Source organism: Perca fluviatilis, chromosome 19, assembly GCF_010015445.1.
Source record: "Perca fluviatilis chromosome 19, GENO_Pfluv_1.0, whole genome shotgun sequence".
NCBI lineage: Eukaryota > Metazoa > Chordata > Actinopteri > Perciformes > Percidae > Perca > Perca fluviatilis.
In genome coordinates this window covers 3761996-3787518 of record NC_053130.1, presented here as the reverse complement: position 1 = coordinate 3787518, position 25523 = coordinate 3761996, and the positions used below count along the sequence as shown (strand labels likewise).

The 25523-nt window shown below is 40.2% G+C and overlaps 1 protein-coding gene across 1 annotated transcript in view; it reads left to right on the top strand.

Moving 5' to 3' along the window:
* The first annotated feature begins 3835 nt into the window (after nucleotides 1-3835).
* Nucleotides 3836-25523, top strand: part of pcgf5b (polycomb group ring finger 5b) — a 30189-nt gene continuing 8501 nt past the window's right edge. Inside the window, exons 1-8 of the mRNA XM_039784316.1 lie at nucleotides 3836-3857; nucleotides 10106-10873; nucleotides 12114-12210; nucleotides 13166-13221; nucleotides 17963-18022; nucleotides 18535-18713; nucleotides 19032-19130; nucleotides 20333-20422. Of these exons, the coding sequence (XP_039640250.1) occupies nucleotides 10759-10873; nucleotides 12114-12210; nucleotides 13166-13221; nucleotides 17963-18022; nucleotides 18535-18713; nucleotides 19032-19130; nucleotides 20333-20422 (696 nt within the window). The 5' untranslated portion in view covers nucleotides 3836-3857; nucleotides 10106-10758. The remainder of the gene's footprint in view (nucleotides 3858-10105; nucleotides 10874-12113; nucleotides 12211-13165; nucleotides 13222-17962; nucleotides 18023-18534; nucleotides 18714-19031; nucleotides 19131-20332; nucleotides 20423-25523) is intronic.

The following is a 25523-nucleotide window of genomic DNA, read 5'->3' as shown; positions in this document are numbered from 1 at the left end:
AAAAAATTGGCGAGCGAGTCACTCATCTTGATGAAAACAGGAGTTATTTCCATTTTGTCAAGTCATCTGGCAGATAGGAAATAATGCATGAAGTCCGGGCCACTTTAATGAGAAGCACCTCTGGAGACACGCTCACTCAAAAATCCTGAGAGGTGTCTCTTTTAAAAGAGAAAATAACACATTTCTTCACTGAAATGGTTGCAGGGCAAAATAATTTAAAAACTGTCCACCTGTGTGACTGGGAACTGTGTTGCCATGGTGATACATTCCCCTTCCCAAAACAAGAGGTCATATCCCACAGGGTGATGTCACTGTGGACTTTGTTTCCCCATCCAGTGGCCCCTTATATGTGTGTCAGTGCTGGACGAACAACTCAGGGGTGTCAAACTCATTTTAGTTCATGGGCCAAAGTCCAGCCCAGTTAAAGTGGGCCGGACCAGAAAAAACATTGAGTCATAACCGATTAATAACTCCAAACGTGTCCCTTTCTTTTAGTGTAAAGGGGTACAAGTAGGTTCACATAATGAACAATCTGTTTACAAAACTGCAAAGCTGGAATGTAACTAAGTATTTAATAAAATTTACTCCAGTATTGTACTTAAGTACACATGTTGAGGTACTTGAGTGTTTTCTTGTCATGCCACGTTCTACTACATTTCAGACAGAAATATTGTACTTTTTACTCCACTACATTAATCTGACAGCTTTAGTAACTAGTTACTTTACACATTAAGATGTTTGCATCACAAACACATTTTATAAAATCTGATATTGGTTACTGGTTGAATCCTTTACACTTTCTAAAATGGGATGATTTCTGCATAGAGTACTTTTCATTTTAATACTAAGTACATTTTCCTGATGATACTTACATACTTTTACTTAAAGTGATGGTTCGGAGTAATTCACCCTAATGCACCATGACCTCGAGCCAAACACCCCCCCAGAAGCTTTTTTCACCTGGGTCTAACATTGGGAGAGTTAGCTAGAGTAGCATTATCAGCTGAATAGCTTAGCGCAGGGGCTAATGGACCCACGTTTGTATCTTGTAAGTTACCCCACTAATAATGCCCGAAATGATACCAAACGTCTACAAGTAGTACAAATAGGTTATGCTCTCATAAAACAATGGATTGGAAGGTTTGTAAGTCGGTGTTTAGCAACAACTGTAGTGTAACACCTGCCTGCTCTTCTTGTTTCGCTGCTGCTGCTGTCGTTTAGACGAGTACTAGGGCCGTCTACAAATTACTACAACCGAAAAGAGTTACAACAAAAATGTATTAATTCAATGATTAAATAAGGTAATGTCTCCAAACTTACCTCAATTATTACTTGTATCCTGCTAGTTATACTACAGCACTTACTTAAAAAAAAAAGTTAAATTAATAAATATTTTTGTTGTGCATCTCTTTTCGGTGTTGTAATTTGTAGACGGCCCTAAGCACTCGTCTTACAGCAGCAACAACAGCAGAGAGCAGAAGCCAGCAGGCAAGTGTTATTTACATAAACTTCTGGTGTACTTACAAACTTTCCAATCCATCGTTTTATGAGAGCATAACCTATTTGTACTACTTGTAGACGTTTGGTATCATTTCGGGCAATATTAGTGGGGTAATTTACGAGATACAAACGTGGGTCCGTTAGCCCCTGCGCTAAGCTATTCAGCTGATAACGCTACTCTAGCTAACTCTTCCAATGTAAGACCCAGGTGAAAAAAGCTTCTGGGGGGGTGTTTGGCTCGAGGTCATGGTGCAAAGGACCGTAGGGTGAATTACTCCGAACCATCACTTTAAGTAACATTTTCAATGCAGGACTTTTACTTGTAACAGAGTATATTTACAGTTTAGTATTAGTACTTTAACTTAAGTAAAGGATCTGAATACTTCCACCGCTTCAAAACAGATGATGAACAGCAGGATATACTGTAGCTTACTATATGTCTCAGTTTTCAACTGTTGATGATAATCCAATAAGACTGTTGCACCATTGCATGAAGCATGCAACATGTTGCATGAAAACATGGAAATACGGGATTCTATAAGTGTTTATTTTCTACTTGACAAAAGGAGACAAATCATTTATCACAGGTTGCCAACTAGAAAAATACAGATCTGAACTTTAATTTTTTATTCAATTAAATGATGTTTTGTTATGGTATAAAAAAAATAAGTTTTCTGGTTCAGCCAAGTCTGTTTTGTGTGTGTGATGGGCATGACGTGAGCGCATATAAATTCTGATCAGGGCTGCAAGTAGTCTATGTCCACGAACTTCCACTTCCGGGACTGCTCCATTGCCAATGAAAATTTGGGCATATGTCCTTATTTTTGTCAGAATTTCCATTACCTTACGCTTTCTCTTTGTTGGAATTTTTAACTCCGGTGGATTTGTGAGGACTATGGTTAACTGCTCCTCAGATCTCTGCAGGGTAAATCCAGACAGCTAGCTAGACTGTCTGTCCAATCGGAGTTTTCTGTTGCATGACTAAAACTACTTTTGAACGTACACATGTTCCGCCAAAACAAGTTCCTTCCCGAGGCTATTTTGCAGAGGCACCGTGGCTCCGTCCGGCCATTAGCGCCGCCCAAGACGATTGTGATTGGTTTAAAGAAATTGCAATAAACCAGAGCACGTTTTTCTCCAATCCCAGAATGCTGTGTGGACTAGCCAGTCCCTCCTCCGCGGCGCTGTGGAGGATAGTCTGGCAATGCGAGACGAGGCTACAACTAACGATTATTTCCATTGTCGATTCATCTGTTGATTATTTTCTGGATGAATGGATTAGTTGTTCGCTCTGTAAAATGTAGCTCAGTGTTGGCCAAGATGACGTCCTCTAATGTCTGGTTTTGTCCACGACTCAAAGATATTCAGTTTACTGTCACTGAGGACAGAAGACACTAGAACATAGTGAATATGTTCCAGTGTTCCTACAAGTCAGAATTTGTAGCACATCAGAATTTTGACTCTTTTCAGAATTTTGACTCTTTTCATGAAAAAATGACTCAAACCGATTTATCTATTATTAAAATAGTAGGCAATTAATTTAATAGTTGACAACTAATCCATTAACCGATTAATCTTTGCAGCTCTATAATCGATTCATTCAGAAAGTAATTGATTCATAAAGAGGAGAATAAATCAATTATCAATTTATAATTCAGTTTGTGCTAAACAAGTGGCAGACACCTGGATATATTTTTATTTGTGTGACTGATGAGTATTGTATGGTAGGCTAAATACCCGTATGGTGTCTTTCTTTAGATTCTGAACCAGAAAAGGGTTTATTGCCATAATAAGTACACTTATGTGGAAATTGCCTCGGTGGAAGGTTAAACATGAATGTATGAAATAAACAATACATAGCCTACAGAATAACAAATATACTATACACTATAGCTATACTATAGCTGTTGCATAAGAAAAAAAGACTCTGAAAGGGTTGATCTACTGTAGTTGAATATTTATATTTAAAAATGTTGCTTGGAAACGAAACCAAACTCTTGTTTGCGGCTTCATCCCTGCTCATCAGCACGGCGCTCTGTGTGTGTGTGTGTGTGTGTGTGTGTGTGTGTGTGTGTGTGTGTGTGTTGTAGGCCAATAGTCACTCAGTTACACAACCGCTTTCAGTTTCCGAGCCCTGCCTGCCTGCCTGCCTGGTGGCTCCCCGCCCACCGCTGCTCTCTGCTCTCTGCTGCCTGCCTGCCTGCCTGCTGGGCGGACTGGGGCTGATCCGAGCCGACCAGTTCCGTGTTCTGTCTTTACCCAGTACACGGAGCAGACGGAACAGGAGGACCTGACGGTGTCATGGTGGACATTCCTGCCCAGCCGCGGCATCCATAGAGAGGAAAGTGAACACGGAGGTGAGGAATGTGTTTGTTATTACGGAATTATTTCTGCGCGGATGTTCGAATTCATCAGTCGACGTCGGTCGCGATACGTTAACAGCCAAAACTTTGACGCTGCTGGCTGGACCTCCTCTCTCTCTCTCTGTCTCTCTCTCTCGCTCTGTCTCTCGCTCTACCCCTCCCTCACCCCTCTCTCTCTCTCTCTCTCTCTCTTGAAACGCAAAGTGCGTCGCCTTGCACACTCACATGCGGGACTACGGTATGTTCACGCCAAATAACCCGCGTGTGGTGCGCTTCCCGTTCGTGTCGTTAAAAGGCCGTGACGTGAAGCTCTGCAACTTTTACTGTCGATACGTGCTGCGTGCGCGTGTCTATGTGTGTGTGTGTGTGTGTGTGTGTTGTGTGTGTGTGTACATGGATGGGTAGCCTCAAGGCTACAACCGAGCTGCGCCACGCGCATATATGCCCTGCGCGCGAAAGCGTACACAGCGTTTGAACTATTATATAGGCTGGCTGTAGTTGTGTGTCACTGTAATGTGCGCGTGTCGTCCATTGATGTTGTTTTGACACAGGTGACGTAGACCGTGACGCGCCTTAACGATGAGATAAGCAGATCGGCTCTGTGAATAAATAGCGCGCGTGTGTGTGTGTGTGTGTGTGTGTTGTGTGTGTGTGCGCGCGCCTCTCACAGACGGACACTGAGGGGAATATCTGAGCTGCGCACTTGAGATTTTTCTAGCAAAAGAAGCGACCCACGCTGAAAGAAGGACCAGGACTCTTTTGGAGTTAAGCACACACAGTGTTCCCTCTGTCCCTAGTTTGTTTTCTGCAGTGAGTAAGCCGCCAGAATCTCTGCATGCGTCCAACAGTGTTTACACACCTGACGTAGCCTGGCCCGCACGCAGCATGTCAACATGCAGTTCATGTGACGTCATTTCAAAATGATGGAAGTTGCACATGAGAATAGAGTACAGGGTTTTCCATATGCCATTATAAGATTCAGGCGCAGCACCCAAGTCGGTTTGTACACCACCTAAGCCGAAATGACTAAACTATTTTTCTCCGATTTAAAAGGTTGTAGTTGGTCTTCAGTGGACTTCTTTAGCAAGTTTTGTCTTTAAGCTTTTTGAGTATTATATGTATTGTCTGCTCTAGCTTTTCCAACATTTTAGACACATATGATAATAATAATTAGGGCTGCACGATAGGAGGAAAATATCTAATTTTTTGGACTGATATTGCGATTGCAATATGATTCACGATATCGAAGGGAGTGATCATGTTTGTATCATTCTCATTTTCATTGACTTATATTAAATCTTAAAAAAATGTAAATGATTATAGTGTGATTTCTTTGCGAGGATCTGTACCAAACAAAGATGTTTTCTTTAGTCTGTAGGATAGGATTTGTAGGCTGGGACGTCTCTGCAGCACCACAATACTTCATTCAGAATGGTTTGACACATATTTTGCCTTTCACAAATATAGCCTGGATGGGGCACCGTGGCTGAGTTGAGCCGAGCCGGTTAGAGCTGGTACTAGCAGTGGGTAAGCGCCATAAGTCTTCCACAAAAAACCTAGGGAAAACACTGAAGTAGCCTATAGACTACCCCTAATTAAAAGTAGCCTATTGTTGTAGTACTTCTGTTGGACCTATTAAGGTTGTACAGCAGGTGGACACAATATCAGCAACAACTTAAAGTGCTCATATTATGCTTTTTCGCATTTTCCTTTTCCTTTGTGTTATATATCTTTTTTGTGCACGTTATAGGTTTACAAAGTGAAAAAGCCCAAAGTCCTTCCCAAAGGGACGTACCATCTCCAACAAAAACATTGTTCACCAACTGCTCCAAACAGCTCTATTGTAGTCCAGCCTTTACTTCAGAGACACACGTGGTCACTTTGGAACACACGATATAATGCTCGCCTAGCTGCTAGCATGGCACGCCCTCATACTCTGCTTCTGACTGGCTAGTAGTCCTTACCTAGGTACTGTCAGGACAGCCGCATACTCTGCTCTGCTTCTGACTAGCTATAGTCCTTACCTAGCTACTGTCAGGGCACGTCCTCATACTCTGCTTCTGGCTGGCTAGTAGTCCTTACCTAGGTACTGTCAGGGCACGCCTCATACTCTGCTTCTGACTGGCTAGTAGTCCTGACCTAGCTACTGTCAGGGCACGCGTCCTCATACTCTGCTTCTGACTGGCTAGTAGTCCTTACCTAGGTACTGTTGTCAGGGCACTCCCATACTCTGCTTCTGACTGGCTAATAGTCCTTACCTAGGTACTGTCAGGGCACCCTCTCATACTCTGCTTCTGACTGGCTAGTAGTGCTTACCTAGGTACTGTCAGGGCACGCCCTCATACTCTGCTTCTGACTGGCTAGTAGTCCTTACCTAGGTACTGTCAGGGCACGCCCTCATACTCTGCTTCTGACTGGCTAATAGTCCTTACCTAGGTACTGTCAGGGCACGCCCTCATACTCTGCTTCTCACTAGCTAGTAGTCCTTACCTAGGTACTGTCAGGGCACACCCTCATACTCTGCTTCTGACTGGCTAGTAGTCCTTACCTAGGAACTGAGCATTTGTGACTCCCAACAAAGATGGAACAGAAGTGAGATGTCTCACTCTGTAGCTAAAACAGAGAGCTCAACACACAGGGTGAAAAGAGGAGCTGCAGCAATGTGCAACAAAAATATGGTGTATTTTGAAAATTAAACCATGTACACCTACTCTGATATAACCTCTAAATACAATGATGAACCTGAAAATGAGCATAATATGAGCACTTTAAAAGTGTGATCCAAAAAGGAGCAGGGACTCAAAAGCTACTTTGCCCTAGGGCTCAGCTCTCTTTTTGTCACAACGGTGCGGTAAAGCGAGTGCAATACCGCCCCCGCTGCTCCGATTCTCCAGGCCAATCTCCCACTCCATTGTCCCCTCGCTCGGGATCAAGACCCCTAGATACCTGAACCCTGTACTCGGGGTAAACAATCATCCCCTACCCGGAGTAGGCACTTCATCGGTTTTGATGTGTGCAGTTAAACCCATCAAAACTCAGAGAGACCCGTTTAGACTCTGACATTAATTGCATAACGGTTACGTTCATAGCAAACATCACAGTAAGATGTGTCAAACATCATATGAGGTGTTGGATGCAGTCCATAAATACAACCCGCCGGTCTGTTTATTCTGTAACTTGTTATCGTAATCTGCATGATGATGAGTATTTGATGGTAACCTGTTATCAGGTACACAGGCCGCTGTGTGTTTAAAAAAAAAAGGGAACGCATCAGACCTGAGAACAGTGACTAATCCCACATCCAGACACATTTACTGGCTTTCTCAGTTCATTTACTGTAACAGCACCACTGACACCATCCCATTTAAATACATGGGTTACAAAAAGCTTTGCACAGTAAACATGAAACTCCAGAGTGTTTTTGCAGCCACCACTACTGTATGAAGCTTAATATTCAGCCCAATATCTATATTTGAAGTAGGCAAACCCTAAATTCATTCCAATCCATCAAAGTGGGGGATAGAATGGGGGCAAATTGGAGAGTTTAGCTATTCATAGTAATGGTAATCCAGAGACGGATGCATGTAGGTCATAACTGCAACAATCCCGTTGGACCAATGTTCATGTCACTGTTAGTTAATGATAATCACATTTATTACACATGACATGTAGGAGAAAGCACACACAAAAAAAAGTTATGGAGTGGGAAAAAGATAATGCAAATATTGCAGCTGTTAAACAAGGTAAATGACTTGTATATGTGTCAACTTGATGAGTGTGTACGGCCTGAACCTCTACATTAATATAGACACATATCTCTTTATCTCTCTGGCTTTTTTTTTGTAAGAAGCCGACAACAAAGAATAACTTGACTTTTTAATCTTATCAAACAAAGAGAAATGTTCTCCCGTCGTAAAATGGTCATAAATCAATATGACATTACTTCCTTGTTTTATGAATGATGGCGAGTTGAAGCAGCCACGCCGTGTGTGTTTGACCAATCAGGGACGATTATCCCTGCCAATCCCACACCTATGGTTTCTGTAGTTTAAGAAAGTACTTCCTTGACATTATACTTAATTATTGAGTTAAAAAAGCAGAAACTATGAATTATGTCGACTAATAGTTAAGATCAGAGGATGTTGAGTGGATCACTGACTGGTACATGTCAAAGTTTAGTCAGGATACTGTTTTGAAAGCATGTAAACTATTATTTTTGGGCAATTTGATTGAAAGAAACCCATATTTCTGATATAAAAAACATTGAAAATGGGTGAAGATTGACCCGAGGGAAAACACAAGGGTTACATTTATTTTGCTTTTCTTTTTAGAAGATGCCTGTTACAAGCTGTCAGCTATCTTATCTAACAAAGAGAAATGTTCTCCTCCCGTCGTAAAATGGTCATAAATCAATATGAGATTACTTCCTTGTTTTATGAATTAAGCGGTATAGGCGAGTTGAAGCAGCCACGCTGTGTGTGTTTGACCAATCAGGGACTGTCATCCCTGCCAATCCCACCCCTATAGTTTCTGTAGATGGAGGTAAAATGTCCCCGGAACTTAATTTAGACCCTGGTCCCTGCAGTCCAAACGCAATTAGTTCCTCAAAACGGTTCCTAGTCCTTTGGGGAAAGTTCCTGTGATTGAGAAGGGCATTTTGTCAACTGTCGTTCCTCATGAATTAATTAACCATTGTGTTGTCTTCCCGTGTACCATGAATTTGTTGTCCTTCTGGGTAAAAATTTAAAATTAAGTTTTGTTCACTTTTTTTCTATGCTTTTGACGCTTTTTAAAAGTTTTTGTCACTTTTTTCAACATTTCTTTCAATTCATGGTCAATAAACCTAATTTATAGATAGATAGATAGCTAGATAGATAGATAGATAGATAGATAGATAGATAGATTTATTGATCCCAAAAAATGGGAAATAATGTTGTTGCAGCAGCAACATATCAGACACACAGCACACATACATACTTCCTATTATACATTAAATAATAGGAAACAATATACATGAAATAATAATAGAATACTACACAATAGATTTAGATAAACCTGTTGTGCAAGGTTGTGCAAGGTGCATAGAGTGCAGTTGTGATGTATAGGAGTCTTATCTCACACTCAGTGATGAAGTGTTAAAAAGTTTAATTGCCTGTAGCGGTCCGTGCGACATTATGACACTATACTTAAATTTTGAGTTAAAAATTAAGTTAAAAAAAGCAGAAATTATGAATTATTTCAATTAATAGTTAAGCTCAGAGGATGTTGAGTGGATCACAGACTGGTATTATTATTATTATTATTATTATTATTATTTCACTTAAACTATTATATATAAAAAAAACATTGAAAATGGGTCAAATTTGCCCTGAGGAAAAGGGTTACATTTATTTTGCTTTTCTTTTTAATATATATACCTTTTACATTCCTGTTTATCTTTTTTATCTGTACTCTTATTTTTAATTAGTTGTTTCATTCTTTTTAGGTAACTTAAGTTCGAGCATGAAAACTCATATATATGTATGTATATATATATATATATATATATATATATATATATATATATATATAACGCAAACCCATTTTAACGGCGTCAATTTATTTATCGCGAGATTAACATTCTTTTTGGCCTAGCAAACTTTGTAGTTTTTTTCACATGCTGTTGCAACAACTAGTAACATTAGAAAAACTACAACTACCACACCGGATCTAGCTAGACCGGAAACTAAACAACAGGCACGCCGCACACACTTGCTTGGGCTTGCGAGCCGACCAAAGAGTAGTAGGTGTTTTGAGTGGATGGCGAGCGCGAGATGCTGAAATGGATGCCAATAAGATTCTGAATGGAAAGTTTACTTTTAAAAAGTTGCCAAATGGTTCCATTGACAAGACCAAAGTGATCTGTGGGTTTTGTCGTTCTGAACTGAGTTATCATTGCAGCACGTCTAGTCTGAAATACCACTTCAAATGGTAACCTTGAAGTGGTATTTGTGTGTTAAATGTGCGATTAATTGCGATTAATTGCGAGTTATGACATTAATGGGATTAATCGCGATTAAATATTTAAATCGTTTGACAGCACTAATATATATATATATATATATATATATATATATATATATATATATATATATATATATATATCTTAATGAATATATCTTTTCATTCCTGTTTTTTTAATCTTCTTATTTTATCCCTACTCTGCACCACAATCCCTTATTTTTGTGTTTCATTCTCTTCAGGTATCCCATGTGACCATGCGCCACTAGACGAATGAAGACGTCGACAGCGGCAGCGCCATGATGATGAATGAACAGGACTGGGATGAGGCGGACTACGTAGAAGCCTTTGGCCTCACTGTCGTCAACTGACCTCTGACCCCTCGTGGATTAAAAATGGCACTTTGGCTGAGACAGGAAGGGAAGCGAGACATCTTACTCTCCAGGAATTCTGGGAAATTAAGAAACTTGTTTGTTTGAAACTGGATTGTGTTTTTTTTTTTTTTTTTCTCTCTCAATGGGATTAACATGGTTCCGTGAAGAAGGAATACGGTCTGAGTGGGAGATGTTCCAAAAGAAAAACTGATTACAAAATAGAATTTGAGTCAAGGATGGAGCAGGATTTCACACAGAAGGATCTTTTATCTCTGTCGTAAATTGTGGATAGTGAACACTTGTAGGCTATGCACTAGCCTGGACTAACATTAGCCAGTGTTGGTGAAGATTCCAGCTCTTTACACCCAACATTAGCCTGTAACTGCTATCTTTTCCATTCGTTATTGTTGTGACTGGACGTCTGACACTTCTAAAAGCTAGAAGGTTACTTTTCCCTGGTCCCTATCTTGCTGTAGTGTTGCTAAAAAAAAAAAAAGAAAAAAGAAAAGAAAACTCCAAACATGGCTGCTACAGGAAGGAAGCACTTGGTGAAAGACTTTAACCATTTCATCACCTGTTACCTGTGCCGAGGTTATCTGATTAAACCGACCACGGTCACCGAGTGCCTGCACACCTGTGAGTGAAACAACAGACACACAAATGCACCTGCAGATTTATTTGTTACATAGGAACAGTCAGTTTCACCGACTGAAAATAAATGGCAGAAATTCAAGATAAGTTTGACGTCATATTGTTCACTTGGAATTGTCCCACCATGCATTTTGTAAACACATCGTTAGCTTGTTACCTAGCGCGTAGTCTATATCCACGACGTTCCACTTGCGGGATTGTTGAGGTACTGCCGGAAATTCCGCCGGATGTCCTTCATTTCGGCCGGATGTCCATTACTTTCCTCTTCCTTTGTGTTGGCATTTTAACTTCTGGTGGATTTGTGAGGACTATGGTTAACTGCTCCTCAGATCTCTGCAGGGTAAATCCAGACAGCTAGCTAGACTATCTGTCCAATCAGAGTTTTCTCACACATGACTAAAACAACATTTGAACGTACACGTTCCACCCGTTTATAGAAATGGCAATAAACTAGAGCACGTTTTTCTCCCATCCCGGTAAGCTGTGTGGACTAGCAGCGCTGTGGAGGAAGGTCTGGCAATGTGAAACAAGCTAGTACGCTAACCTACCAGCAAGTGAGTTAACAAGCAAACTATCTGCAAGAGACTGGCCTCCTGCGGAAAACACTCCCATAGGTTCCCAATAGTTTGTTCGAGCAGCATTTACGTCTCACGTTACATAGGTATATAGTGGCGGCGCCCTCTAGTGGCCGTAGTAATTATAACGGGAAGCACAGGACATAATGGGACGAAGTATAAGAGCACCAAGTTCCGCATAAGGAGGTTGGGATTGTAGATGGGTCGAACCAACACGCGCTACAGCGTCACGTGTGAAACCGAGATGAGGCAACGTCTGATTTGAACCCAAACCAACTACTTTCTAAGTAGTTTTGGTGCCTAAACATAAGCAAACTGCAACCGTTTCACAATGTTAAAGACGTGTTTTAAACCGCGATCGTTTACGTTCTCTGGTTTAGATATGAAGACAGAAAATGCTCCTGTGGGTCGTATTACAGGGTAGGAATGAACTCCCTATATCGTTGTATGGTTTGGAGGATTTGTTGATCTACAAGCAAGCTAAACTACTAATGAGCAAGCTAGCAAGCTAACTAGCAATGCCCCAGGCAGGTTTCTTTCTTTTATCGGAATAGTTAAATAAGATGGCGTCAAACTGTCTAGACAAATCGTCGCCATCGGAGATACTAATTGAAACCCAATGAAATATGTTCACGTTGTTTTCTCTGCAGTCTGTAAGAGCTGTATTGTGCAGCACTTTGAGGAGAGCAATGACTGTCCTAAATGTGGCATTCAAGTGCATGAGACCAATCCACTGGAGATGCTCAGGTAAGATGTACTTTCTCTTCTCTCACTTTGTCCTCTTTTATTTGAATGAGCTTCTTTTTTCTATTTCATTGGTAGTTTGTCACCCTCAAGCCGCCTACACATGATGGGTGGCAAAACTGCACTGTGCTGGCTGTTCCATTGATTTCCTATGGGGAGAGCGGTGCCACCCAATTAAGCGCTGCGCTACCCTTGGCGTCGCGGACCGCTCAGATTTGCGCCGAGTGCTGCGCTCAAAGTTCATATTGTATATCTTTGACCTAGTTGCTGCTGACCTTTCAAGATGCAACCATGGCGAAACCAATTCCAGAATGTTCCAGCGCTGCGCTTTGCCTCTTTGTTCTGCACCCTACCTCGCGGTTTTACCGCGGATCATGTGTAGGTGGCTTAAAGCTCACTCTCTTTCTTCTTTAAGGATCTTTCTCTTCATATTAAAGACACTCTTGCTAAGTTTTTAAAATGACAATTATTACCACAAATTTAATTCCATTCACCTCCATTGTATTAGCGACCTCCTTGGTCCACCTGTTATTGTTCTCAATTTTGATCATTTCATCCTTCTCTTCTTAAAATATATTTGTCTCTTTATACTACCGCTTCCCTCTTATCTTAATTACCACCTATTCATTCTTTTGTTGATTTGTCATCTGCTTTGACTTTTAAATGTTTGGCCTTTCAACCGTCACTACCTTCAACTACTCATCTTTTGTTCCTTGATTATTTTTTTTGCCAAGTCATTCATTTTTTTGTTATATCCTCCCTTTTTCTCCCATTTTCTATTCCTTCTTGACTTCTTTACTTTGCTTTCCGCCCACATGACCCCTCTCTCCTCTGCCTCCACAACTGCTCCCCCCTCGTAACTCCTGTCCCTTTAAATCCTCTTCTTCCTCTTCGCGTTCTCATCATCCTCCTCTCCCTCCGACCTCCTTCTTATGCTCTTATCGCTCCAAATTCTCAGGTTGGACAACACCCTGGAGGAGATCATTTTCAAGCTGGTGCCCGGACTCAGAGAAAGTGAGTTAGCCAGATGGTTTCATCAATCTGTCTCCTCAGTTTGCAGTCCGTGTTTAATTATGTGACTATTCATGGGGGGTAGGAAAAATAATTTAGTAAAGGACAGCACTCCAATCACAGTTATTTATTACAAGAAATGCAAAGATTTTCTTAATACGCATGAATGGCCTTGTAAGTAAATGTTGTGGATTATATGCATTTAAACCAGTGGAGGGAAACACCAAATTACATATGGGCAAAGAAAGAACACAATCATATTTAATCAGAGTGATTCTATCAGATTAAAAAAATCACAAAATGTTAGCTCTCTTATGACACTCATTAGTATTTTGCATACTTCTTATTCTTATTCTTTTTGGCTGTTTTTTATCCTCTCATTCAACTGTTTCAGTGCTACAAATACCTATTATACATTGACACATGGAGCTTATTTAGCTATGGTTTCTGGCAGCAATCTGTTGTATACTATATATAAAATTGTCACCACCAAAAACCCAAAAAAAAACAAAAAAAACCCCCCCCACAACAACACCCAAAAAAAAAAAAACAAAAACCAAAAAAAAAAAAAAACAAAAAAACCACACAAAAAACAACAAAAAAAACCAAAAAAACCACACTGCTGCCTGAACCTGATTGGGTCTGACCCGACCATGCTGTACTTTCTCAAAATTCCCCAAGGCTTGGGTCAGGTTCATACTGATTTTCCAGTGTTTTCTTTCTTTCTTTCTTTCTTTCAATGCAGACCTTATAGTCTTATGTATGGACTGTCTAACGCTGTGCATGACCGCCCATTTACAGTTTTTTCCAACTGCTTACACACGTTTTCAAAACTATGTCTCCTTTTTTCAAAACTCTACACACAATTCCTAAAACTGCTCACAGAAAATGCAAAATGCCTCACATCTCCTTCAAAATGAAACACTGCATTCAAAATACCATAAACTCATCTCAAAATGAAGCATTTGCATTAAATGGCAAACACTTTTTTCATAATAGTAAATTTTTGGATATACCATGTACACACTGTTGTTCTAAATCTAAAGCTCTTTTGTCTTTCATAGGTTTATATCTACATTTACAATGTTCTAGAGAGAGAGTAATCTGCTGAGAGGGGTTGAAAAGTGCACTGTAAAAAACAATGTAATGTTACAGTAAAACAGAAAATATTTATTGGGCACAACGTTACGTTTGTAAGAGTAGCTCAGTGTTGCATACAGTAGCATGAAACAAGAAAACAAAAGTATAAACATATGTAAAACAAAGGTATCATTTTTAGAATAAAGAATATGTGTGTGTGTGTGCGTGTGTGTGTTGTGAGTGTTTGTCCGTGCTTGTGTGTGCGGTTGCGGGGGACGAATTGTATGCACTTTGTGCAAAACAAAATCTGATTGATTTGTAATGCTGAAATAGTCATTAGATAGTTGCATGCAGTATGGACGCCGCTACTAAAAACCAATGGGCTTTTCTCTCCATGATCTCATGAGAGATGGCTCTCCTCTTCTTCTTTTTCCTCCTCCTCCTCCTCCTCCTCGTTGTTATCCCCTGTCTCTTCCTCCTACTCCCCTTGCTCTCTGTCTATTGTTGGCATCCATTGTTCAAAACAGGTAATCTGGCCTTTGAACTATGTATAGGCCTATACTAAAGCAATGATTGGTTAGTGTTCAGTTATGACATAACGTGTTTGCAAATGTGAGAAGTGTGTGTGTGCCCTGGTAAATAAGTGTAGCATTTTGATTGGTTGTGTTTAGAAATGGATAGCAAGTCACTTCCTGTTAGATTTCTGTGTCTTAGGTAGAGAATTGTGTGTAATGTTTTGAAAAAAGTGTTTTATGCTATTGAAAGCTGAGTGAAAGGCTGAGAAATAGCTTATGGTTTTGGAGATTTGCTGTGTAGTTTTGCACTTTGAGTGAGAGGTTTCAAAAATCGTGTGACATGAAAAGATTTTGTGTGTAAGCAGTTGGAAAAAACAATAACTAACATGCATGGGAAAAATAGCAGTGGAAATTCGGGTTTTTAATCCGGCTTGGACCGAAATTATGCAGGTTTGTGTAGGGTCAGGCCTGATTTTGCAGGCCCAATCACATAGCTCTACCAAAAACACATCCTAACTACGAGCAATGCCTTAACCACAACCTCAAAATGAACCCATCTCAGTAATACAATACCGACCTCTTAGCAACAAACCTATCAATTTCAAAATCCACGTGAGATTTAATCTTATTTAGCACAAACATTTAAATTATGCAAACATTATGTTTGTGGTAGTTTTTGTCTGACAGTGTCCTCATTGCCATGTTGAATATTCATGCCCAGTAGTCTTAATGTCAATTTTAATGTTTCATATTTCATAATTGCATAATGAGTGCAATGTTCTTATTTCTTTTTATTAACACTGCATATAGAAGCTAGTAAGTAATCAGATCTGGGTTCCAATATGTTAGAGAGGTGGAAGCTGAAGAGTTAAAAAAGATGAAAATGCACAACCTTCTCTCTGCAGCACAGCCAACAAGAAGCCAAGTCAACATGTCTAACTAAAGCTGTGATGCTGCTATAATTTTATGACGCCGTAACTTCACCTCCACTGATGGAGCACTCTGGCAGCCGGAAGATGGAACTAACATATATTTTAGTGGGGGCTCGGCCAAGTGGTGTAAAAATCTGCGTCATATGATTTCTGTTTTATGGTTTTTGAAGAGTAGACTTCTGTGTTGTTGTCTTTACCACACTTGTCCTGTCCATGGAGAGGATTTCTTTGCGCTCTACATTAAAATCAAGCCATCCTGTTTCTTTTGATTGCTCATTAGAGGCAAGAACATACTTCAAGAGTGGAATAAAACAAATGTTTATTCACAGACAGTATGAACACAACATTGCAATGTGACTGACTGGTCACAAGTTTCATTAAACCGCCTACTCACTTATCATTAGCCTCAGGAAACCAACAAAAAGCTTCAAATGTAAAGTTATTTACAGTTTTTTCCAACTGCTTACACACAATATCTTTTCATGTCACACGATTTTTTAAACCTCTCACTCAAAGTGCAAAACTACACAGCAAATCTCCAAAACCATAAGCTATTTCTCAGCCTTTCACTCAGTTTTCAATTGCATAAAACACTTTTTTCAAAACATTAAACACAATTCTCTACCTAAGACACAAAAATCTAACAAGAAGTGACTTGCTATCCATTTCTAAACACAACCAATCAAAATGCTACACTTATTTACCAGGGCACACACACACACTCCTCACATGTGCAAACACATTATGTCATAACTGAACACTAACCAATCATTGCTTTAGTATAGGCCTATACAGAGGCCAAAGGTCAGATTACCTGTTTGGAACAATGGATGCCAACAATAGACAGAGAGCAAGAGGAGGAGGAGGGAGAGACAGGGGATAACAACGAGGAGGAGGAGGGAAGAAGAGGAAGGAGAGCCATTTCTGATGTGATCAGGGAGAGAAGCCCATCTTGAGTAGCTTTACAGTGGCGTCCATACTGCATGCAACTATCTAATGACTATTTCAGCATTACAAATCAATCAAAGTGCATACAATTCTGTCCCCCCCCCGCCCACACACAAGCACGCACAAACACTCACAACACACACACACACACACACACACACACACACACACACACACACACACACACACACACACACACACACATATTCTTTATTCTAAAAATGATACCTTTGGTTTACATATGTTTATACTTTTTTTTTCTTGTTTCATGCTACTGTATACAACACTGGGCTACTCTTACAGACGTAATGTTTTGCCCAATACATATTTTCTGTTTTACTGTAACATTACATTGTTTTTTACAGTGCACTTTTCAACCACTTTCAGCAGACTACTTTCTCTCTAGAACATTGTAGATATAAGCCTATGAAAGACAAAGGAGCTTTAGATTTAGAACAACAGTGTGTACATGGTATATCCAAAAATTTAGTATTATGAAAAAAGTGTTTGCCATTTGATGCAAATGCTTCATTTTGAGATGTGTTTATGGTATTTTGAATGCAGTGTTTCATTTTGAAGGAGATGTGAGGCATTTTGCATTTTGTGTGTGCAGTTTTGGGAATTGTGTGTAGAGTTTTGAAAAAAGGAGACATAGTTTTGAAAACGTGTGTAAGCAGTTGGAAAAAACTGTAAGAGACAGAAACAACAACAAAATGCTTGTGTAGGTTGCACTATACTGTTGTGACAAGATATTAGCCATATGCTCCTAGTATGACGTACGTAGATAGTGTATCTTTTGTATAATCTATTTAGTGCTGATGGCTCAAGCCTAAAAAACAGTTATGGCAAGGCAGTATCCGCTTTCATCTAGCCTTTATAATGAGATTTCCTGTATATGAACTATGTACAAATGAACTTTCGAACTTAAACGTAGGTTTGGTTTCTATTTCCATTCTACACTTTTTTATATATTGTTTGAAATGGTCTTTACACCCCGACAGCAATAAATAACTTATGGGCTAGGGCCCCTAGGAGATGCTACTTTCATATCTTGCTAGCTTTTTAACATTGAGTTAATTGTTAATTGAGTTCTTCAAACACAAATACTTCAAACTCAAGGTCTCTACTTCTGGACAGGATTTCAATCATTGGAAAAGCTAATGCTAGATTAGAATCGCCCTTCCTTCTTTATATTTGAATGCTTCTCGGTGTCTCCGTGCTGCTTGGTAACACTGTGTTTGTATCTGTTGTGAATCTCATGTGAACCAGAAGAGGAACAGCAGGAACTTGAATTCTGGAAGAAGAACCAGCCCAGAGAAAACGGCCAAGGTGAGCGGGTTGTGACTCACACTGTACATATGACCGAGCACTGTGATTTTTTTTTTTTTTTTAATACAGTTACTTTGTCTCTGGCTGTACCGGGAGAAAATCCTGCGTGATTGTGTGTGAAAATCGAGCATGTCTTTCTGTGTAATTTACACACCATTTTTGGGAAGGAGGGAGGTCCGCTGGTAACACTATTCTTGGGAAAATTGAACTTTGTCTACTTCCTCTGATTATTAGAGGAGGCAGAAGAAGGGGAGTTTTTGATTCATCAGCATGTGAATAATCACATTTTCTGCTTGTTCATGTAAATCTGGGGGATTTCAGGGAATTTCCTGCTCATACATCAGATCATACACCCCACACATGCTTTGTAGAGGGCAATAATTCAATATCATCATCTTTTAATCATATTATTATGATGTATCTTAATATACAGTTTGTCTAATTTGATACTCAATTTTTATATTCAAGAGATTTGTATGGATATTTGTGTGAACATTTGTCTCAAACCACAGCAGAAAATGTGAGGCGTCAGAGGCTCGGGCTGCCCGATGTTGGAGGCGAGTATGGCGGTGGCGGTGGTGATGAAGATGACGACGGCGGCAATGAAGACTACCACAGGAGTGACCCTCAGATAGCCATCTGTCTGGACTGCTTACGCAACACAGGACAGTCGGGGGAGAGCACTGTCACGGTGTGTGTTTTAATAATGTGTAACATTTTCCACCAAAAGTGTAAGGGACTTTGTTAATTAATAATCCTTACAAACAGGGAGCCCTATCGTTTTTCATTAATGTTTCTCTGAAAGGAAAAAAAATGTTAATTGGGGAAATGTTTTAGTACCACTGCTATGTTTGGACATGTTTCCAAGCTTTTTGGAAAGTCAGTATCTAAAGTGTAAAGGTTTGAATAATTTGGGGTATTTGTTTTCTGGGGGAAAAAGTACATTCATCTTTTAGCTTCCTCTCTAATTTATTCAGTGTGTAATATAATTTGTCCTTGGTCCAATTAGGATTTGATGAAGAGGTTCATCCGCTGCTCCAGTAGAGTCACAGTGGGAACAATTAAGAAGTTTCTCAGTCTTAAACTAAAGCTGCCTAGCTCTTATGAGGTAAGTAACAGATCCAATCCTCCAGATCAGAAACTACAGTTTAAAGTGATAGCACAACATTTAGGGATGTCTTGTCTTTTAACTTTCTATGAGATTGGACATCTTCATGTGTCTGCGTGTTAATTGAAGGTATGTTGATGAGTAAGAATAGCTTAGTTTAGCTCAAATGCTGGATATCGAATGGATCAAAGAGCAACTTTCTTCAAAAGCTTTGAAATAATACATTTAATCTTCCACTATGATAGATCCACCTCATCTCCATATTGTAATTAGCGTATCTGTAAAGCTGTTCGCTATTAAGATAGCATGTTATGTTGCTTTGTTGACTACAGTTTAGTGAACTTCTGCTGCTGATGTAGTCACATGGCTGATGCAAATTCCTTCACACTTCTACCCAATGTGCTGAGAAATGAATCGGCAAAATGCCTAAATATAGGCTATGATTTTATTACTGAACTGGTGACATGTAACCTACAATTACTCATTGTCAAATGAGGCTAACTGGCTAGCTGACTACCAGCAACATTATCAACACAGTGCATTTAAAGCGTGTATTATTAGCTAGTGCAGTGGTTTGAATAGCAACAGGCTCTGTTGACACAGAATAATGAGACAGCACATTCATTCACATTATGTGTCAAATATATAAATACAATTTTAGTAATCTAATCTAACAGATTTACGCTTTAACAAAATAAACAGAACATCTAAAGAATCAAACATGGACCACTCTTAGAAACTTTATATAATGTGGGAAAAAGCAGAAACTATACCAAATGAGTGAAGGTCTCACTTGTGCGAAGAACAAAGTCAAGTCAAACTCTATCCAAGTCAACTTTGACTCTCAAACCAGTCAGTGTTTATGAAGCCAGATACTCATTAATATTTCATTCACATTATCATCATCAAGAGTCAGCTTTATCGTGGGATTAGAAACGCATCTAAAACTGAACCACACACTGAGAGCAGCCTCCCACACGTTACCACAGTGAACTTCCCCTTTCATTTCATGCATGAGGACTGAGGTCCTTTTTATTTTCATTTCCCTTGTCAGTTTCTGTCTTGTCAGGTTTTGGCACCACATTGTCATTTTTACCCTGTTTTATTAAATTAACGTCTTTCTTTCATCTCTTTCATTTTATTTTATAAAAAAAATACATAAATTAACTCATTTCTGATCATGTGTTTTCTGCTTTCTCCAGCTGGATGTGCTGTGTAACGGAGAGATCATGGGCAGAGATCACACTCTGGAGTTCATCTACATGACCCGGTGGAGGCTTCATGGAGAGAATGTAAGGCTGTCACCCTCACTTCCTGTTTGTGTGTGCGTGTTTGCATGCTTATCTGTAGATGCACTTGTGCAGGGAAGCATTTATTTGTGTGTGTGTGTGTGTGTGAGAGTGCGTGCATGCATGCATGTGTGCATGTTGTGCATTTAGCTACATTGTGGGGACTCACCTCCCCAAACAGAGACTAAAAGTTCATCCCCAAAAAGTTAAACTTTTAAGACTTTGTTCTAAGTTAAGGTTTAGATTTAGGCTCAAGTAAAGCTCAGGGTTGTGGTTAGGCATGCTTAACAATATGGTTAAGGGTTAGGGTAATAATGGCAGTAAACTAGAGAGAAACTTGCAATTGTATAACATCAGCTGCAACGCCACGCAACGTTAAAATTCGGTGCCAGTGGTCCTTTCCCTACTTCCTACTTCCGGCCCCCTTGCTCAGACCTCACCCATCTTCAAAAGTCGGCCTTTGTTTTTATCTCAACTACACACCTGTACTGTATTATGACTGCATATTACGACTCTATTGCGGTGACAAAATCTGTCCGCAGGCAGACATATAAACATTTTATCAAATGTATCAGTTACAGGGATCTCATTGTAAACTCCTGTTGTCTGATATCTGTGCAAATCAAAACACATCCCAAGAACATTTTCTGCAGCTTTAACTATGTCTCACTTTCCCCTCAAAGAACGTTGCTGCTGTTTTTGAGACTGAGAAAGGATTTTCCACCTTCGTTTCCAAATATTTGCATTGAGTCTTTGGAGAAGTACAGTTGAGAACAGCTTCTCTTGTTTGCCATCGACTTACCTCTCTAACCATTGCTTGGGCAGTTCTCTCAGCAACACCTGATGGTTGCAACTGTGCTACAATAGAACCACACATTTAACAATTGACGCTTGTCAACAGAGGCCTGGCTGGTTACTGGAGTGTCTGTACAGACTGCCTGAGAACTTGAAGGCTCATCACCTTCTTTTTGAGTGTCCACATTGCCAATAGTATTTGGTGAACAAATGATGTGATTTTGAACCCTGAATGAGTTACAAATGACAGACAGACAGACAGACAAACACCTGGCAAAGTACTCAAAACCGCCTCTGTGGTAGTTCCCGCTACAGTAGGTGTCTCTATGACCACATTTTGCCATGATGACACACACACAGAGACTCACAAGGTGATATTAATACCAGTGTCCCTGTCCCGGCTGGTAATAAACAGAATGCTCTCAGTAGTTGAACAACTACTGAGAGTAGTTGAACAACTACTGTGGGTTAGTTTGCTCTATTCTTTATTCTAAATAGTTTACGGAAGAAAGTTTTTATTAAAAAAAAATGTCTTTCATGACTCAGATTCTGTAAAGGGGAGAATTCATTGTTTTGGTAATTGCTGTGTTCTTTGTATAAAACCAGTCACTTTTGAAACACTTTTCTTTTAAGAAAGTTTGACTTCCTTTTATTGTGCCTCTCATGCCAAAGCTCCAATCATAACACTGGCAAACATTAATGTCTTAAACATTTACACACTTACAGACTCATTCTAGGCCTTAATTCTGTCCTTTTAACTACACACTGTATACTCAAGTGCCACAGGCTTACATTCGGTTTGATTCCCACACCACTTTGAACAATGCACACTCGAGAAGTACACCCACGTAAAAACTTCAGTCAACTTTTTTGTTACAGAACTCCAGTTGACAACATTTTGCTTTGACTCCCTAGATTCTTTTAAGTGTTGTAGATCATTTTGACTTTAAGAAATGTGAGAAACTGTTATGGACGCGCGGCGCAAACATATTCATCAAGTTTCCTTTGAATCATAACAAGAATTAATGACTTTTCGTGATTATCAAAGTTTAATATTGACTAGATAAGAACAGATTGACAGTTGAGTTTAACCTAATTCTAAGCTTAACCCTGAAACAAAAACTTAACCCTCAAACTCTTGTTAACGAAAGAAGGACTAGATCAAATGTCCTTACTTTCAAGGTCTAAAATGGTCATTGACTTGACAGCACTCTCAGCCTAAGGCTTTGGGGTCATCAGTCCACTCTGTGGTTCAGCAGGTCAGTGTGTGTGTGGCCACACATGTAGTATGCACTTGCTTGTGTGTGAATGCTTTCCTTCCTGTACATGGCGATGTGTGTGTGTGTGTTTACATGAGTGATTGGTTAATGAAAGGTCCCGCCCAGTTGTGGACGGCGACTGAGGAGCGCAGACAGCTGGCACCACAGGAGGCCTCAGACCAGGTCAGGAAGAGGAGAGGAGGATGATGGGAGGAGGAGCAGGGCAGAGAAGAGGTAGTCCGTATGAAGTGAGAGACGTAGAAAGTCTGCACTTTCTCAGCTACAGCTGCACTAAACGTGTCAACAGAGTCATTTGCTTCCACATTATTTCCCCCACACACAGGAATCTTATATTTATAGATGTTCTGTATATTCTTTTGGGAATGGGTGGAAATTAAAACATTTTATTTACGTATTATTCCTCGTCATTATATAATCATGCGGCACAACAAATGTCAAACATTCTCCAAATTACTGCTTGATAAAGTAAATTTCTAATCTAAAATAAAAAACCTAAATCAGGCTCATAGGGAGAAAAACAGAACAAATCGCCGTCTGTTTACTATCAACACAGACACAGTTTGAACTGACATCTTTCTTATGTAATAATGCGATACAGATTGTCTCTTTAGCTTAAACAGATTGTAGGTCATGTCATTTTCCATCTGGGCCTTATTCTCGTATGGAAAGTTGTGGACACACAATATGTAAACACTGCGTTACACCAGGGATTGTGACGCAGATTTGTACTCACGATGCACGGCAGAAAAAAGGCTGCTCCACAGATCACAGCAACTATTGGCAGTCCCGCTCAGAACTTGGTTTTTGGTTACTAGGTGAGCACATTTTGCCACACAAGAGGATGCTTTTTATGCATCCGTGTGGAGGATATTATGTCTAAAATAAGGCCCTAAAGCCTGTAAAATCTGACTCTTTTGGATTGGATTTAAGTTTACCAGAACACAAGGATTAATCTGAGAAGAAGAGTTCAGTTAAGCAAGTTTACTGCAGTCCAGCATTTAAGTTAAACACACGTGTGGCTACACAAAAAGGATCCCTGGCCGCAGACAAAAATATACAGGGTTCAGGCAGCGCTGGACTGTCCATCGGGCATACCGGGCATTTTCCCGGTGGGCCGACGCACTTTTGGGCCGAATCGGCGATATAAATAGGCCTTTTTTTTTGCCGGGCGGGGCCGGCCCATAAAGAACTCACAGCGGCCCATTGGTTAATTTTCTTTATTGGAACTGGCCTGACCCAATCAAATCCAGGAACCCCATTCCCCACTCCGGGCGCAAATTTACGAATCCCACTATGGCCACGCCTCCCGGCCCTGAGACACGAAGCTGTAATAGTTATGCTGGAAGTTTAGCATTCACGTTAAAATGGACAAACGACCACCAAAGCGCAAGGGAGGTGCAGATAAATTACAGGAGAAAAAGATTAAGAATCTACAGGCGGATTCCTCAAAATGTGGCAAATTTTTGGGGCTGTAGTAGCTGCTTCAACATCAGCATTACCTGAAGCCGAGGAGGAGAGGTGGCTGGCTATACAGAGAAGCAGAAACGGCATCATGACAGGGAAGAAGCCGAGTGACCATGACAGGGCCATGGGAGCGAGTGAGGAAAAGATGGAAGGAGAGAGTAGTTTACGATGTGGTAAGGAGTAGGCAAATTAACAGGGACTCTCAGGAAGGGAGGGAGGCTGTGTGTGTGTGTGTGTGTGTGTGTGTGTATGTGTGTGTGTGTGTGTGCTGTCATAACGATAACAAGCAGTTTGTCTGTAACATTAAAGTTAGTGGTTGTCAAGTAACCTAACTGCTTAAACTTACATTGAAAATGCTAGCGGTTAGCCTGCTGGGTAGCTGAAAAGTGTGTGTGATCTATAAAATCAGTGATGATAAAAGCATCATTGTTCCTTGAATGGCTTAATTAGCTTCTCTTGTATTGGTGCTCTTTTCCAGGGCATATACTATCAGCTTTATTGTAGCTTTTGGGAAGGGTTATAGTTATGGTTATAGTATTTAGCAGACACTTGTGTCCAAAGCGACAAAATATGAATCTTACAATAGTTAAAATTAACAGTAAACTGTTTTTAAAGTTGCTAAGCCAATATTAAGCATACTAGTAATAATAACAATAATAGCAATACAATATCAAATATCAATAATAGATATACCATAAATATACAAATCATAACTCTAAGAATGAATGCATATTTTAAGAGGACTGTCTGCAGGGAATGTGTCTGACCAATCACGGTGGGTGTGGGCCGCCTGAGCCCAAAAATGCCAGGGCCAATTTTTTGTCCCAGTCCAGCCCTGGGTTCAGGTTCACTCAGTCCCTCTCAAATTGTGGACCCCATCTGACCATATTCCTAATCTTTTTATCTTCTTCCTTGATGGCGTCATCCTCTGTCTCCGAGCAGATTTCTTCAGTTCTCACACACACACACACACACACACACACACACACACACACACACACACACACACACACACACTGACCCAAGAGCCACCCCCTGCCGTTCCAACTCTCCGTCTGGCACTAAAAAACAGCTTCTAACATACACTTCACATTCTTGAACTATAATGTAATCAAAGCTTAAGATAACCGTCTGTGTGTCCGAACCCACGTCTCATGACCACACACAGCTCCCATATATTATAAACTTTTATACTAAGAATAACACATCTAGTTTTGAAATATTTCTACACGTGCCAGCGGCATCCGTGGCCGGAGGCATTACGTTTTCGGGTTGTCCGTGCATCGTGAACACCATATCTCAGGAACGCCCCCATGAGGAGTTCTAAGTAATAACAACAACACTGTCGGCGCATCCACATGACGCAAGCCTTCGGGGATCACGCACCACAAAATAGCAAGAATTCCTACTCCTAATACGTCACAAAACCCATTACTAACCTGTTCAAGAGCAGTAAGGCGACATCTGTGTCTGATCTCAACCCCTTTACTTTTTTCAGCGCTTTCTAATTGGGAAACCAATGGTTATCCATGTTTGTCTTTGCAATTGGTACTTTTCACTGACTG